The 16,522-nt window shown below is 29.5% G+C and overlaps 2 protein-coding genes across 2 annotated transcripts; one reads left to right on the top strand and one right to left on the bottom strand.

The window, feature by feature from the left end:
• Positions 1–954: 954 nt before the first annotated feature.
• Positions 955–2,724, bottom strand: LOC126554834 (uncharacterized; the record flags this gene model as incomplete). Its single annotated transcript, XM_050209853.1, has 4 exons — positions 2,693–2,724; positions 1,715–1,837; positions 1,549–1,648; positions 955–1,422 (listed from the first exon to the last, which is right to left on the bottom strand). Coding segments are annotated over exons 1-4 (723 nt in total), but the record flags the coding sequence as incomplete, so codon positions are not given.
• A 7,717-nt stretch (positions 2,725–10,441) lies between these two features.
• LOC114124782 (uncharacterized) lies at positions 10,442–11,990 on the top strand. Its single transcript, XM_027988155.2, has one exon. It carries the CDS (start codon positions 10,481–10,483, stop codon positions 11,804–11,806), a length of 1,326 nt encoding a protein of 441 aa, XP_027843956.2. The 5' UTR covers positions 10,442–10,480; the 3' UTR covers positions 11,807–11,990.
• The last annotated feature ends 4,532 nt before the right edge of the window (positions 11,991–16,522 follow it).

Below are 16,522 nucleotides of genomic sequence, written 5' to 3'. Positions count from 1 at the left end.
AGTTTTTTTGGTCATCCAAAATTTTTTTACCGACACTTCAAAAAATAATTCGCATAAAAATCGAAAATTTCAGTGGTCTATAAATAACTCAAAAAAAGTCAAAATTTTTTGAAAATTTAACTGTATATAGATAACACTAGCATAAACATTTGGTGAAAATTTCAAGTATTTACAGTGATTAGTTTTTAAATTACAACCATATAAAAAAATCGATTCGGTCGAAAACTGGTTTTACGTAAAAATTCCCGTTTTTTCCTCATTTTTTTTTTTGTTTTTTTTCGATTTTTTTAAAAACTGTGGGAAAATGTTTTACTTTTAAATTTTACCTCTATAATGCACCAAGGATATTCACTTTTCCATCGGAAACCACCCCCGAAGTTTGAAATTGAAGCATTATTTCGACTAGTTATGCTGTACACAGACACAAAAACAAAAACAAAAAAAAAACATACATCATTGTAAAATCAATACATTCATCACTCCGTTCAGAATCTAAAACAGTAAAAATTTAAATACGGAAGAGGGTTAAGGGAATAAAAAATATCAATTTATATTTAAAATTGTTTTTATAAATTAATTATGACAATTTATTATTAGGGTCTAGGGAACGGATTTTTTCGTAATACACAAATCAAAAAAATATGTAGTACAATTATTAAAATTGTATTTCTTATAAGCATAAATCTATTGTAATTTTTAAGTGTAGCAATAAGAAACAATATATACAATATACATACATATAAAGTAAAAAATATATTGTAACCAAATACCTATGTAAAAATATGAAAAATAATTATTAGATAAAATATTTAAATTATAATAAAATCCTTTCTCTAGTTAAGACCCATAATGTACAGGTATGCACAGCTTGTACTCCCTCCAAATTACGCCCAAGATACTTCCCCAGTTCCCCCTTTTCCTGGTGCTAATGTTTACAACCATAACTTTACTTACCGCTCCTGAAAATGCGTCGTACTTGGGCTGATAGCTACATTTGCTCCATTGACCATCAGCTATAACTGGACACATGGGTATACCATCTTCATCTACGTCACCTGCTTCTAATGCTAATCGTCTTTCCTCTATTCCGGCAAGTTTCATTGCATTCCAAGCAGTCTTTTTCACTTCATCGCTCAAAGTTTCAGCTATTTTCATGTGTGTTGTGTGTGTCATACATGGAAGATCCATACTTGCTGAAAATTCGGCCACTTGAGTGTGTCCTATTCCTATCGCATATGTACCACTGACAACTGCTTTATTAATTGGAATACACCCCAGGTCATTTTTTTCCGATTCAATTTTAGTCAACATATTACACATTTTACACTTAAATATCCACGAAGAAAAATACCCTGAACGAACCTCTTTTAAAAATTCACAATCAATAAAAGTGCAACCCAATCCTATGCCATGATACCATTTCTAATTTGGTCAAAAATATGCATTACATCAACTATTCTTCGACCTCCAACACTAAAAATAAAAAATAACACCAGTTACAACCTACTTTAGACTTAGAGGTAAATTTTAAAGTCTTTAATTTATTACTAACTTGTTTTTCACAATTTCATGAGATATTCTTTCGCTTTCAATAACATCAATATATCTTTCAAAAACAACATTTAAATCGGGCATAATAGGGTTTGAGCTAAAATAATAATTCGATTTTAAAATGTTAACCAATAACAAAGACTTTTAAAACAATAAGACTTACTTTACTGAGGTTGAACATTCTGGAGTATTTGAGTTACTCAACATAATTCCTGAATCATTACCAACATCATTTGGTGGAACATATTTTATTTCAACACTCAAATCGGGTAAAATAGTGTTTGAGCTATAATTATAATTCAATTTTTAAATTTTTAAAATCATAAGATTTAGGTAACTAGAAGTAAAAATTCAAAACTAAAATATAAAAAAAGGTGAAAAGTATACCTATACTTATACCTATATAATAATATTATTTTGTACGAAAACCGTGTCTGAGTGGAGACGGTTTTTCAGCTTAGGAAATTTTTGATATGATATTTATATTAGTATAACACGGTTAGGATAGGTTTAAATTTAGTTGTAACCACATCAGCGAAAATCTGTGAAAAAAATCGGTTGGAATGAAAAAATATCAGTGCCTATCAAATAACATTTTTTAAATACAACGAAATAGCTAAAATCTTTATTCTTGGTTTTAATAATAATAATTCGTACAAATCTGAACTTAAAATAACTGTAAAAAAATCTGTGCCTATAATATATTTTTTAGATTTTTTTTTATAGTATGAACCATGTAATGTAGTTTAAGAACTTTTTTTTAAAGTTATTTAAATTTGTATTCTCTTTACAAAGTATATATTTTTCAAAATATTTCGTTTATTTATAAACTATTTATATAGGTATTTTGAAGTATTCGATTTTTTTTTATAAATGTTTATGAACAGTCAATGTATTTGAAAGTTTACTGGGTACGGTACACGAATTCACATAAGTTGCTCTGACTTTAATTAAAATATATATTCGCACATTTTTTTATATAAATTTGAAGTACGTATTTTAACTGAATTATTGACAATGAGATTTTCATAATATTTTTATATTATTTTAACCTGCAGTATGCAATCAACAAACTGTCCTAATTTAAAAATAGAAGATATAAAAACGTAAATACACCCAATATAAAATATCTTAGGCTGACAGATCGTCGCCGTCAGTGTACATTTTCCACATTTTCCTGGGGGGTACTAAAAACAAAATTATTTATTTCCAAGGTATTATTTTTATGAAAACAAGAGAGTCTACTGGTAATTATAATAAGTAAATATAGTTATATAATATATTGGCATCTGTAGTGGCGGAGGTGTTAATCCACCCCAACAGAATTGTTTTTTGTAAAGGATAATAGAATTATTTTGATTTAATTATTGAATGGGTAGAGCCCAAAATATTATTATTTTATTTTAATTTACTATAAAGTTTAAACAGACAAATAAAGTATTTAAATTTCTAATATAATTTATATAAATAGGTACTTATTTTATTTTTTTGTATCGTCGTAGTACCAGGGAATTTGAGATTTTTTTTTTAGATGACCGTTTCCGTTTTAGATTATTTTCTTTATTTGCCATTGACAAAAAAAATGGAAAAAAATTATTTAAAACACAAAATTCACAATAAGAATTTGAATACGATGACACAGAAATCCCGAAGAAATGATCACATACCCAGGAGGAATGGTTGTGAGTTGTGACGGTTGTGTAATGTGTTTCATAAGTAAATTAAAAATAAATTGAATTTTTATTTTTGTACAAATTATTGAAAATTTAACTATACTATAATATTAGTCTCATATTATGACTTTCGCTATCGTAATTCGTAATGAGTCTAGGGCTAGGACTTCTAGGAGTTCAATAATCATTCAAAAAATAGTTGAGTATTATAGAAATTTGTTTCATAGCAATACGAGTTTATAATCATAATGTATTGCTGCATATTTTACACATTTGATCATATTTAATTTATAATTAAATTCAGTAGGAAAACACAGATTTTTTTGTAGGTAGTATAATATACTTGAATTATTACAAATAATGCATACTTTGAACTTTTAAAGTAGGTACCTAGTACCTATCATCTGAAAATATTATTATGTTATGTCCGTATTACATAATAATAAAAATAATATAATTAAATAATAAGAATACAAATAAGAGTTGGTAGATCGTATGTGGAATGCTGTCAATCATCATTGCCGATTATTATAATAAAAGTAAAAATAATTCTTATTCCATTATACCGAGGTTATTAGCTTATAATGATATTGTCTATATTAGTTCAGTCTATTCCTGGAAACGTCCGATAACCATCAACAGACCGTCACCGCGCGATCGTCGTATCGGCAATTCAGTTTTTAGAGTAGTGGGGGGAAATCGCGGCCGACGTCGAAGCGGCAGGCAGGTGGCAGCACATTATGGCAATGAAAATTAATTCGAACAACATAAACATGTTTACGGAAAGCAAACAAAACAGCATTAAAAAGTGATTTTAGAGAAAAAATACCTATTATGAAATTTATAGAGAACAATATTTTAGAGACAACCTCATATGGGTTTTGTTCTATTTAAAATATACAGCTCGTTATAAACGGCACAAAAACCTGCTTTTTTAAATTTTTTAATCAACTGTAACTTTTTTAATAATTCATATTTCAAAAAACACATATGAGGTTGTTTCCTAAATATTGTTCTCTATAAATTTCATAATAGGTATTTTTGTTCTAAAACCATTTGTTAATAGCGTTTTGTTTGTTTTTCGTAAACCTGTTTTTACCACTAAATATTACGGGTATAACGTCCTCTTAAGAGAAAAAAAAATTTTCCACTGCCAGGTAATTAATAAATTACCTATTGCAGCGTTTCCCAAACTGTGGTCCGCGGACCCCTAGGGGTCCGCACGTATACCGGAGGGGGTCCGCGAACGTAAATTAAAAATTTACAAAGTATACCTATCCATAAAACGAAAATAATGATGCAATATTCGTATTACATGGGAAATACTGTTGATAATAAATACATTGTTGAAATAGTTATCGTTGAAAAGCAATTAAGATTAGATTATACGTATAGAAGACTGCAGATTGTTCGCGTCAGAGACAGATTGATCGCGTCGGTCAAATAACCGATAGTTTGTTCGTTGCAGCCGTATCGTCGTATACGTAGTGTAGCATACTTTCAGTTAATTTATATTATAAAATAATTGTACGTAAAAATTTATATTTTTTAATTTAATTTATTTTTTTAAATGAAACGCTGGTTACAAAATAATGAAACCACTATGAGTGAAGAAAATGAAGGCGATTCTACAAGTTCTAAAAAAGGATCAACGCATGTAAATAAGCGTCGTAAGTTTTCGGAAGAATACATAACTTTTGGTTCATGAATATAAATGTAAACAACGAAGAAAGACCTCAATGCGTCATATGCTATGAAATATTATCGAACGAGTCCATGAAACCAGCAAAACTTCGACGTCATTTACAAACCAGACATACAGATTATCTTACAAAATCTAAACAATTTTTTGAATCGAAAGCAGCTGAATTAGAACAAAGTAAAAAATTAATTAAAAAGACTGCAATTGGAACTAATAATGAAAGAGTTGTAACAGCATCTTATCAAGTATCTTTACTTGTTGCAAAAAGTGGCAAACCACATACTATCGTTGAAGAATTGATCCTACCAGCTGCAAAAATTATGGTTTCTGCTATGTTAGGAGATAAAGCATCAAATGAATTAAGTACGGTTTCTTTATCAAATAATACAGTTAAGAACAGAATTGTTGAAATGTCAAAAAACATTAAAGAACAGCTTATTTCAAATATCAAAACAAGTAAATTTTATTCTTTACAATTAGATGAAAGCACAGATATTTGCAATGACGCAAATTTACTTGCATATGTCCGTTATGAAAATCATAATACTATTACTGAAGATTTTTTATTTTGCATATCTCTACCTTCCAATACTACAGGTGAGGCAATATTTAATATATTAAATAGTTTTATAATAAGTCATGATATAAAATGGAATAATTGTGTGGCGGTTAGCACAGATGGAGCTCGTGCGATGTCTGGTACTAGATCAGGCCTGCAAGCTCGTTTAAAAACAATTAATTCGTCTATTATTTGGCATCATTGCTGTATTCATAGAGAAGCTTTAGCTGCAAAAAATATGCCAGAAAAATTAAATGAAGTTTTGCGTGATATTGTGCAAGTAGTTAACTTAATAAAAGCTAGATCTTTGAATTCTCGCATTTTTAATTAAATTTGTGAAGATATGGGAAGTATACACAAGCAGTTGCTATTGCACGCTGAAGTACGCTGGTTATCGCGAGGTAAAGTTGTGTCACGTGTTTTTGAGTTAAAAAATGAAATTAGAATGTTTTTTTTTAATAACTCTATGGAAGTTACTAAATATGCAAATCTTTTCAATAATTTTGAATGGCTCTGTACAGTGGCCTATTTGGCTGATATTTTTAATTCTCTGAACTCATTAAATATTAGTTTACAAGGGAAAGAAGACAATATTTTTCACACGGAGGATAACATTGAAGCTATGTTAAAAAAACTTGAGTTATGGAGAAAACGTGCCCTTCAAAACAATTTTAACCACTTTCCAACTCTTTATGCATTTATAGAATCATCCGATGAAGTTTTTCCTCAGGACACAAAAGATATAATTATTGAACACCTCCAAATGTTGAAACATTCATTTCGAAAATATTTTCCAGTTCCTGACAAAAATAAAAATTGGGTAGTAGACCCTTTTAATGCAGATGTCCCTGATATAACTGGTTTAACAACAACACAAGAAAATCAATTAATCGAAGTATCCAGTAATTCTAATTTAAAAAGGGTTTTCAAAGAATCTTCTTTGTCTTCTTTTTGGTTGAGTATAAGACAAGACTATCCAGAAATATCGGACTCAGCACTAAGGCCATTGATGCTTTTTTCAACAACTTATCTCTGTGAAAAAGGATTTTCAGCTTATGTGTACACTAAAAATAAATATAGAAATCGATTAAATATAGAATCAGATTTACGTATTCAACTTTCTAATGTAGATCCTAAAATACCAGATTTAGTATTAAAGAAACAACACCATCCATCACATTAAACGCATTAATTATTTATTATAAAAATAATATATCTATTTATCCATTTTTTTTTATTAATTCAATTTTTCATTATAAACATATGTGTATTTAATTTTAAAAATAAAGCAAACAATTTAGTATTATTATTTATTATTGCTTTAATTTAAATTTTTATTTAGGGGTCCGCGATCTTTTTTATTTTCTCTAAGGGGTCCGGCAGAGAAAAAGTTTGGGAAACGCTGACCTATTGAGTTAAATAAATAAATAAATAAATTCAATTATATGTTCTAAATATATTTTGAGGTCTATATACTTTACGAACTTGGGCAGCAAAATTTCCAATTTATGATGGAATCTTGACTAGTGTTTTATCTTTGATGAAATCTAAAGGTATTTTAAATTAAAATATGTAAAATTTGTTCCATGTATTTTAAGCATTGAAATATTTGAGAATATATTTATATATAAAACAAAATATTTTTAATGAAAGGAGATCTTATGAGCACAGCTGACAAATTAACTGTAATTTGTTTTGATGAAACCTATATACGAGTATCAAGTAGAATTTGTTTGGACAAAAAAAATGAAACAGTACTAGGACCAAATAAATATGTATAAACAGTTATAGCTCGAGGTACATATAGTGGTATACATTGCTATCAAAATTATTATGACTAGTTATGTATTAAGTAGATAAATGTAAGACTAATTCATCTACAGGGTTGGTAAGTAATTGAAAACAGCCGATTATGTATAGTTATGATACCCCAATGACACAAGATTTGTTACATCAAATTAATGAGCAGCTTCATAATGTTGGGTTTAATGTCATTGCACTGTTTAGTGATATGGGTTCATCAAATATTGGATTATGGAAAACTTTAAACATATCTATAGAGAATACGTCCTTCAAGCATAAAATAACAAACTCAAATATCTATGTTTTTGCTGACGTCCCACATCTTTTAAAACTAGCAAGAAATCATTTAATTGACAAGTATAAAACTAATTTTTAAATTAATATCTATTAAATATCAATATTTTATATCAAAAATAATTATTTCAGAGGTTTTGTACTTTCCAATGGAAAATATATTGGAAAAGGTGTTTTTTAAGAGTTGTTAAATTTAAACTCTGGCCAAGATTTTAAATTGGCTCATAAATTCACGAACAAACGCCTATTAGTTGAAGGGACTGGTCGTATGAAAGTAAAATTAGCTGCACAGTTATTTTCATATACAGTTTCCAAAGCAATTGAATATGGCGAAGAAAAAAAGTTATTAGAGGAATATAACTGGAAAGAAGTAAATACTTATTTTATAAATGCATAATTAAGTAGAATAATAATGTTTAATTGTTATTTTTTATTATTTTGTAATTACATTTAATATAACGCTTGACAAAAAAAATGTTTGTTTTTAAAAAAAGGCTTCAGAAATTATGTTGTTATTTAACGATTGGTTTGATTTACTAAACACTCGACATAAATTTGATAAAGGAGTAAATAGTTATGGCCTAGATGAAACAAAACAAAATGATTTACTTGAAAGATGAACAGTTTTATCAAGTCCATGAGAGTTCATCAAAAAAAAAATCTTTACTGCTATTTCAAAAGGGTAAAATAGTTATCAACAACTTATATATTTTTAAATTGTATACAATGCTTTTGGTTCATAAGAATAGATAACTGTTATTTCTATGTTACACATATTGGATAGTAGTAGTAATTTGGGGCGTCTGGTCCATTTTTCAGTGGAGACGAAAAAAGTTTAAGGGGGTATGGTCCTCTTGCAGTGTAAGAAATTCCCGCTGTAAAATGAAGCCAGACGCCCCATAGTTTCTCTGAAAAAAAGTGGGGCGTCACATAAATATGTGTTGTAACGATCATATATGTGTAAATAACATCTGTGTTTTACGTTTATTTCAGTTATTAGTAATAACTTATTACATTTATTTCTATTCGTTTTTAAAAATTATCATCAGAAATCGTCTATACCAAAAAGATCACGTCGTCATACAATTTGATTCCATCAATTGTTGTCGCAAAATCAATATTCAGTATTAGACCTTTTAACAAGAAAAGTGTAACGGTTGGATTTTTGGTTAATTAAACAATTTCTGTTATTGTAATACTAGAATGTAATGTTACTTAAAAATTGTTAACCTTCGATTTACTTCAGTGGTGTACACTAATGTGTGATAGCAATTATAGTTCAATAACTAATAATCTACATATTAATTGTAAACGTGTGAAAATAACTGATAACATAAATTATTCAGTCAATTTAAATCAGTAACTATTAAATTGCATGTTAATGATCATTTTATTACCTTATCATATACTGGCTTACATCGTGTTGCCCTTTGGGCTTGCTACGATGCGGCGATAACGCCTGGTATGCTTGACATAGGCAACCAAATGTTCGACTCCTGAGACTGACGAGGTAGGCAACACAAGACACAATAACGACGACGTAGATAAGATTAGACCAAAATAACTTACAATATTTTAAGGGACCGAGGAAGTTGAATTTATGCACGGGAATGAGAAAGATGAGTTTATTTATAATGGGTGGGATGTCTCGGTGGTCGGAATTGGTTTGGTGCAATGACCACCGAGCTTACACAGCTTGGGCAATACTTAATCTCTAAACTTAAAATTACGATGATGATGAGCGATGTGGATGATGACTTCACGAGACCACCGACGGCGGACGGACTTGAAGACCTTGGCGGTCTCTCACACACCCCGGTGGGTGCTGGCGGTCTTGCGCACTGAATGTAGCACCAATCCCAATCCCGGGCAATTGACTAGTATCGGTCAACGTTGTCTCAAGTCTCAATGACGAGTTAGTGTAGACCAATACACGGTAATAATACAAACAGACAAATGAAACAACTCACGTGAATGGTGGCACGGTGTATAATTTATTATAATAACAAATGACCTTTTCTGGTCGCAATGACTTGGTCGATACAATATAGTGATATATATGCCGCAGTGGCAACGAGATTAACGAAGACAATTCGTATTGCTTCAATAGCACAATTAAGCATAAACATACATATTATAAGAAAAAAAATTAACGATACTTATTCAAAAAAAGGAAAAAACTATCACGTATTGTATATCGGACATATATATATATACAAAACAAAATTGATAACAAAAGGGCGTTGGCCGCATAATCACAAAAAAAATATTGAACACATGACATTAAAACAAAACAAATATTACGACAAGTGACAACGATAACACTAATGATAACTTAATTTACGTAATAATATAATATAAATATCTAACGAGTAATGGTTGGGGACGAAGAAAAGGGAGAGAGATACAGACTATAGTCGGGCCACTCTAAGAGCGCTTCTGGGCGGCAACCAAAATTCGTCCGTTCTCGCGCATTCCCACCACTAAACTCTTCAAAACACTGGCCGCCGTTAACGCGAACCGCCGACACTGTCGCCGCCAGCGTCGCCGTCGCTGCTCCCACTCACCTACGCCACCGCAGGCCAGGAAACGGTGACAGTGTTTGTATACAGCGCGTACTAAAGTGTTCTTATTTTTTTATGTTCCTGAATACACACACATTTTTGTTTTTTTGCGCGCCAAGTTTGTTAACATACTTTTTGCGTTTCTTAACCCACCGTTATTTTTTCATTTTTTACGTTTTTTTTAAAAAATACAACATGGACGTCACAGAGAAGTTGCCTATCATAAAAAATCCAAGTGGAAAAGTAAGCGTTTGTATTATTATTTTTCTAATGCAAAATTTTAATTTTAAAATATCAATTTTTTCTTTAGTATATTGGCTCTGGTCAAAGGAAAATGGTCGTTAATCTGTACAACGGTTTAGTTAAAAGACAGCATGAAAATCCAGACAGCCCCCGGTTGACCTTCAGACAAACGATCGTCGAAATTTCTAAATCTACGGGTCTCGGACAACGTACAGTACAAACAACGTTGTCGGAGTATAAAAATCAAGGTACAGTTTCGTCACCTAATAAGAAGAGAAAAACACCTGCAATAGTCGATAAAATTGACGAATTTGATAAAAATGCAATTCGGCAATTAATACATAATTTTTGGAGGAGACGTGAAGTGCCAACAATTCCGAAAATTCTAACAGCCATTAACGAGGATGAAACATTGCCGAATTTTAAACGTACATCATTTCAGAAGGTATTAAAAGATTTACAATTTGAATACGTAAAAAAAAATCGTAACAGTGCGCTTCTGGAAAGGGAAGATCTAATAAACTGGCGCCGAGATTATTTACGAAAAATAAGGCATTACAGATCGCAAAATCGACCAATATATTATTTGGATGAGACGTGGGTCAATGCAGGCGAAACACACAGCAAAACGTGGATGGATACGACGGTAAATTCTTCACGTGATGCATTTCTTAAAGGCCTAACCACGGGACAAAAGGAACCCTCCGGAAAAGGTAAACGTCTCATCGTTCTACATATCGGGTCAACAGAGGGTTTCGTCCCGGGGGGCCTATTATGTTTCGAATCGAAAACCAATTCTACAGACTACCATGACGAGATGAATGGTGATACGTTTTATGAGTGGTTTGTCCGTACTCTACCTTTATTAAAAGAAAACGCCGTCATCGTTATGGACAATGCTTCCTATCACTCCGTGAAGAAATGTCAAATGCCAACAATGAGTTGGAAAAAACAAAAAATAATAGATTGGCTTGAGAATAAAGGTGAAATCGTTACCCATCCAATAGTCAAAATCGATTTAATGAAAAAAGTGCGAAAACTGAAAAAACAATACGACAAATACGTCATTGATGAATACGCAAAAGACAACCAAAAAATCGTATTGCGATTACCGCCATACCACTGCGAGCTAAATCCAATTGAGCTCGCGTGGTCCTCAGTAAAAAATTACGTCCGGACGCACAACAATACTTTCAAAATAAAGGACGTACTTGATTTATTGAAAAAAGGGGTGGACCATGTAACACCAGAAATGTGGAGTAATTTTGTTGGACATGTCGTAAAAGAGGAAGAAAAGTTTTGGAACATTGAACATTTAACTGACGAATTATTGGACGAAGAACCCGACGATGGACGTCATATTCTTACAATAGGAACAGGTGACACGTCAAGTTCTTCAGATTTAGATTCCGATTAATTTATTGTATTTAAATTATTTTGATTTTTTGTTATCATTTAAATTAATTTTTGTATTTTTTTTGTATTTAAATTTTTTTTTTGGTATTCTTATGTTTTTTTTTAATAAATGTGTATTATGTGATGTACAATTACTCATTTTTGTTAAAATACAAAAATAATTGCATAAATAAAATATTGATAATTCATGCATATCATATTTTGAATTGTTGTTGTTTACGCTATAGGTACGTCTGACGTCAGGTGTTATTATTTTCATGGTGTTACTTGAGCCGGTGTATACAACCACCGGTTGCTATTGTGTTATACACGGCGGCGGCGGCCGAGGAATTAGCCGCCGGTCGCCGCGTACTGAGTGGGGGTATTTACGGCGGCAATTAGGTGATGGAGTGGAGGAAATTTGGGTACGAAACCGCGGAGCTCGGTCATTTGGATGCGCGAATGAGTAGCGCTCTTAGAGTGGCCCGACTATAGTCGCCGCCGTGTTGTTATGCATATCGCATAATAACGATAACGATGCGCCGTGGCAACACATCGTTTAAAACAATTACAACAATGTATCGATTCACATACCTATTGTAGAAAAGCAGAAAAAGTTGGTTTCATATCAGTCAACTTTTGATACCGTATATTCATTAATTAGAGCAGACATTAATATTCTACCATCATCTTGTCAGCGAAATGATTTTACTAATCAGTATATTCAAAATTTTGACTTTAGCATGTGTTGTATACAGAACGATGATTCTAGTTTTATATATGAAATACTTCAATTCCATAATAATTCACTATCAGATATGATATTATATGATTTAATGACGATTTAAAATACAATTTGTATTGAACTTTATACCATTATAATTGTTATTATAACTCTAAAAATTGATTTCAATATTATAGTAAAAAAATAAGATTTATTAATTTTATCAATTTTAATAGTTTTATTAAATTTTATAATTTATATTATCAATAAATAGTTTTCACATTATAATATATTTGCATTTTATTTTTTGCTGTTTCTTACAATCTTTCGTTTTGGGTCTGATGAACATCGATTCAAAATTGAACGAATAAGTTCGTTTATTTTATTCGAGATTTCATTATCAGCAAGGATAGGTATTTCAAGTATACAACTTCACGTCTTCACGCTAGCTTCAGAATGTTTCCATCTATAATAAAAAATCATTATTTAATAATATTCGTAATATGTTTTATTATTTAATCATGTTATAGTTAAATATCAACGATAAAATCCTCGATCTCATTATTTTAATTAGAATTTAATAATTTATTTGTGTTGTATAATAATTGGTAACGGTCAAATTAAAAAAAGTGGGCAAGTAGGTACCGTTCTGCTGTACATTAGGGGGCGGGGTTGACCTCGGACTAGGGCAGGTTAAATTTGAATGCAATGATAGGTATCATTGTATACGAAAAACGATTCTGAACGAAGATGATTTGTCAGCCTAGGATATAATTTCCCGTGGTTGGTGAAAAAGGTGGTTTATGTTTTAATGGCCTGAATACACCAACATTAAAGTTCTTTTATAATTATTGTAAGCTAAACTTATGAAAAATCTTTTATTAAATTTTCAACTCTTAGCTACCTTTACAAACATTTTTATGAATTATACCTACAAAATAATTTGCAAATATTCATAATTTTGACGAATTTTTGTCAAAATTTGAATTTCAAATGCTAATAAAAAAAAATTGTGCCTATGTATTCTTATAATTTTTTAATCACTATAAGAATAACATATGAGGAACTTTGTATAAAATGTTCAAGTATTTTGATAGGGCCAAAAAAAATTTTATCGACACTTCAAAAAGATTTTTTCAGAATAGTTGAAAATTTCAGTTGTCTATAAATAGCTCAAAAAAACTCAAAATATTTTGAAAATTAAATCATGTTAAGAAAATGCTAATCTAAATAACTGGTCAAATTTTCAAGTATCTACGACTTACACTTTTTGAATAATAACAAATATCAAAAATCGTTTGAGGCTAAACCGTTATTTAACGCGGTTTTGTAAAAATTTAAATTTCAAACACTCATAAAAATTTTTTGTCTGAATCCGGTAGAGTTTTTTTTACAGATATCTGAAGAAAAATTTATGGAGAACCTTGTACCAAATTTTCAAAACTTAGTTATAAAAAAAAAAAATGTTATGATTTTTCAACTTCAAAATTACTTGCAAATTCTCGCGTTTTCGACAGATTTCGTAAAAAATTGAACTATAAACGCTTATAAAAAAAAAATTGTGACTAACGATTTTTATTTTTTTTTAGCTACAATAAGAACAACTCATAAAGAACCTTGTATTAAATTTTCAAAACTTTTTGGTCATCAAAAAATTTTTTATCGACACTTTAAAAAAAATTTCTCAAAAAAATCGAAAATTTCAGTGGTCTATAAATAACTCAAAAAAAGTCAAAATTTTGTGAAAATTTAACTATATACAGATACCACTGACATTAACATTTGGTGAAAATTTCAAGTATTTTCAGTGATTAGTTTTTGAATTATAACCATAAAAAAAAATCGATTTGGTCAAAAACTGGTTTTGCGTAAAAATTCCCGTTTTTTCGTCATTTTTTTTTTTTGTTTTTCTCGATTTTTTTGAAAACTGTTGGAAAATGTTAACTTTTTACCTCTATAATGCACCAAGGATATTCACTTTTACATCGGAAACCACCCCCATAGTTTGAAATTGGAACATTATTTCGACTAGTTATGCTGTACACAGACACAAAAAAAAAAAACACATACTTGTAAAATCAATACATTCATCACTTCGTTCAGAATCTAAAATAATCTGGTGATTAATAAATGATTGTATCGCTGTTGTTTAACTATAGTTCATCATTTAATCATTGGTTTTTTTTATTATGGTATTTACCTTTCAAGTGACGGAATGTCCTTTATAACACTAGTTTTATAATGTTGAATGACGTAGTAGTCATCGCATTTTGGCGCTACTGGACACTGAATCGTATACGTGTAATTTCCTTCCGTCAATGTTATTGAGTTAGAAACGTTATCTTCAATATTTCCATTCGAAATTACACTAGCTAAGGCATCCTTGTACGTCTCTATTGATTCTGTTCGCTGCTATACATTCATATATATTTATATTAAAAATGAAATGTGTGGTATGTGTGTGGGTGTGTGTGTAATATTTAAAAAAATAATACAATACAAATTATTACCTTTCCAGCCTTAGACATTTTAACAACTTTTGGTTCAGTATCATTTTTTCTTTTTTTATTCTGCATTTTTACCGGTTTTAAAGAAGATGATAGTGTTGATAGCATACTACTTTCATTCTATTATTTAATAATAATATATTAATATCATACACACACATACATAAACAAATAGGTATAGGTACTTACATCATCATTTGAAGAGCTTTCGCCTGCAGATACATTAGTATAGTACGACATATTATTTTTTATATATATTAAATATACCTTAAATAAAAATGATAATCAGTATAAGTTTAATTTTTAATATAACAGATTGTTTAAAAAACATTTACCTGACCAAATTGTGTTACTTGGTTTGTTATCGACTTGTAGCAAACGGATATATTACGGTATGAAACGACGAAACATAAAATGTATAGACAATGTTGAGATTTAACACTAACTATAATCAATGTCTACTGATCACTTATATACAGATTTGTAAGGTTGTGGTATCATATGGTGTGATCATAGTTTTACCTAATCTATAAAATAACTGTGGTAGCGTTGTAATATGGCGTGATCATAGTTTTACCTATTCTATAAAAAAATTACTGTAGTCAAAGTTTAATATAGCGTGATCATATTTTTACCTAATCTATAAAAAATATCTGTGATCAAAGTGAAATATGGCGTGATCACATATCACACCACTGGATCAGACTATAAATCTGGTTCATAATCATTCAATGTTTTTAGACTTATAGTAATTTACAAAGTGCTCTTGAGTAGGTTATAGTCTATTATCCTCAGTCTTTCAGTACTTGTGTAAGTCGCTGACTTTATTACAACACTATCATCAAGCAAGGTTTTTGATATTAGTTAAGTTTTATTAATAATTAATCTAAATTAAATACAATATTAATTTGAAGAAACAGTTTGATTCTTAATTCATTTTTAATTGATAAACTAAAACCTACTTATTCAACGCAACAACATGGACCGAGGTATTCATCAAACTATGCAGCAAAACAATAAGTAAGATAAAATACAAATATAATTAATTATAAATAAATATGTTTTAATAATTTACAAAATGTCAGTGAAATAAAAATCAGATGAATAATGAAATATTTAAAATATAAATTAATACATACGTATAATATGAAAATATAAATAAAATGAATAAAATATAAAAAAAATAAAATTGGTTGAATTGAAATTCAATATTTAATATATATATATATATTATATAATAAAAGTTAATAAATATGACTTATTAAAGTATGGCATAGTAAAACACGATCAGATTAAAAAATATATGATATAAAATCAAAATTGAAAATTATTATTTTATTTGAATATTGTTTATATCATTATAGATTAATTAAGCTGCATGGTGAATCTGCTAGTAATAGTGAATAAATATAAAAGATATGATTGTTTTTATTTTTTATATATTTTTTAAAAAATAATAAGTTATGTGACTATAAAATATTTATATTATTGATTATAAAAAAAATAT

Source organism: Aphis gossypii, unplaced genomic scaffold (genome assembly GCF_020184175.1).
Source record: "Aphis gossypii isolate Hap1 unplaced genomic scaffold, ASM2018417v2 Contig00620, whole genome shotgun sequence".
Classification (NCBI taxonomy): domain Eukaryota; kingdom Metazoa; phylum Arthropoda; class Insecta; order Hemiptera; family Aphididae; genus Aphis; species Aphis gossypii.
Note: the sequence above shows the minus strand (reverse complement) of the source record. Positions and strands in the feature narration are given on the sequence as shown.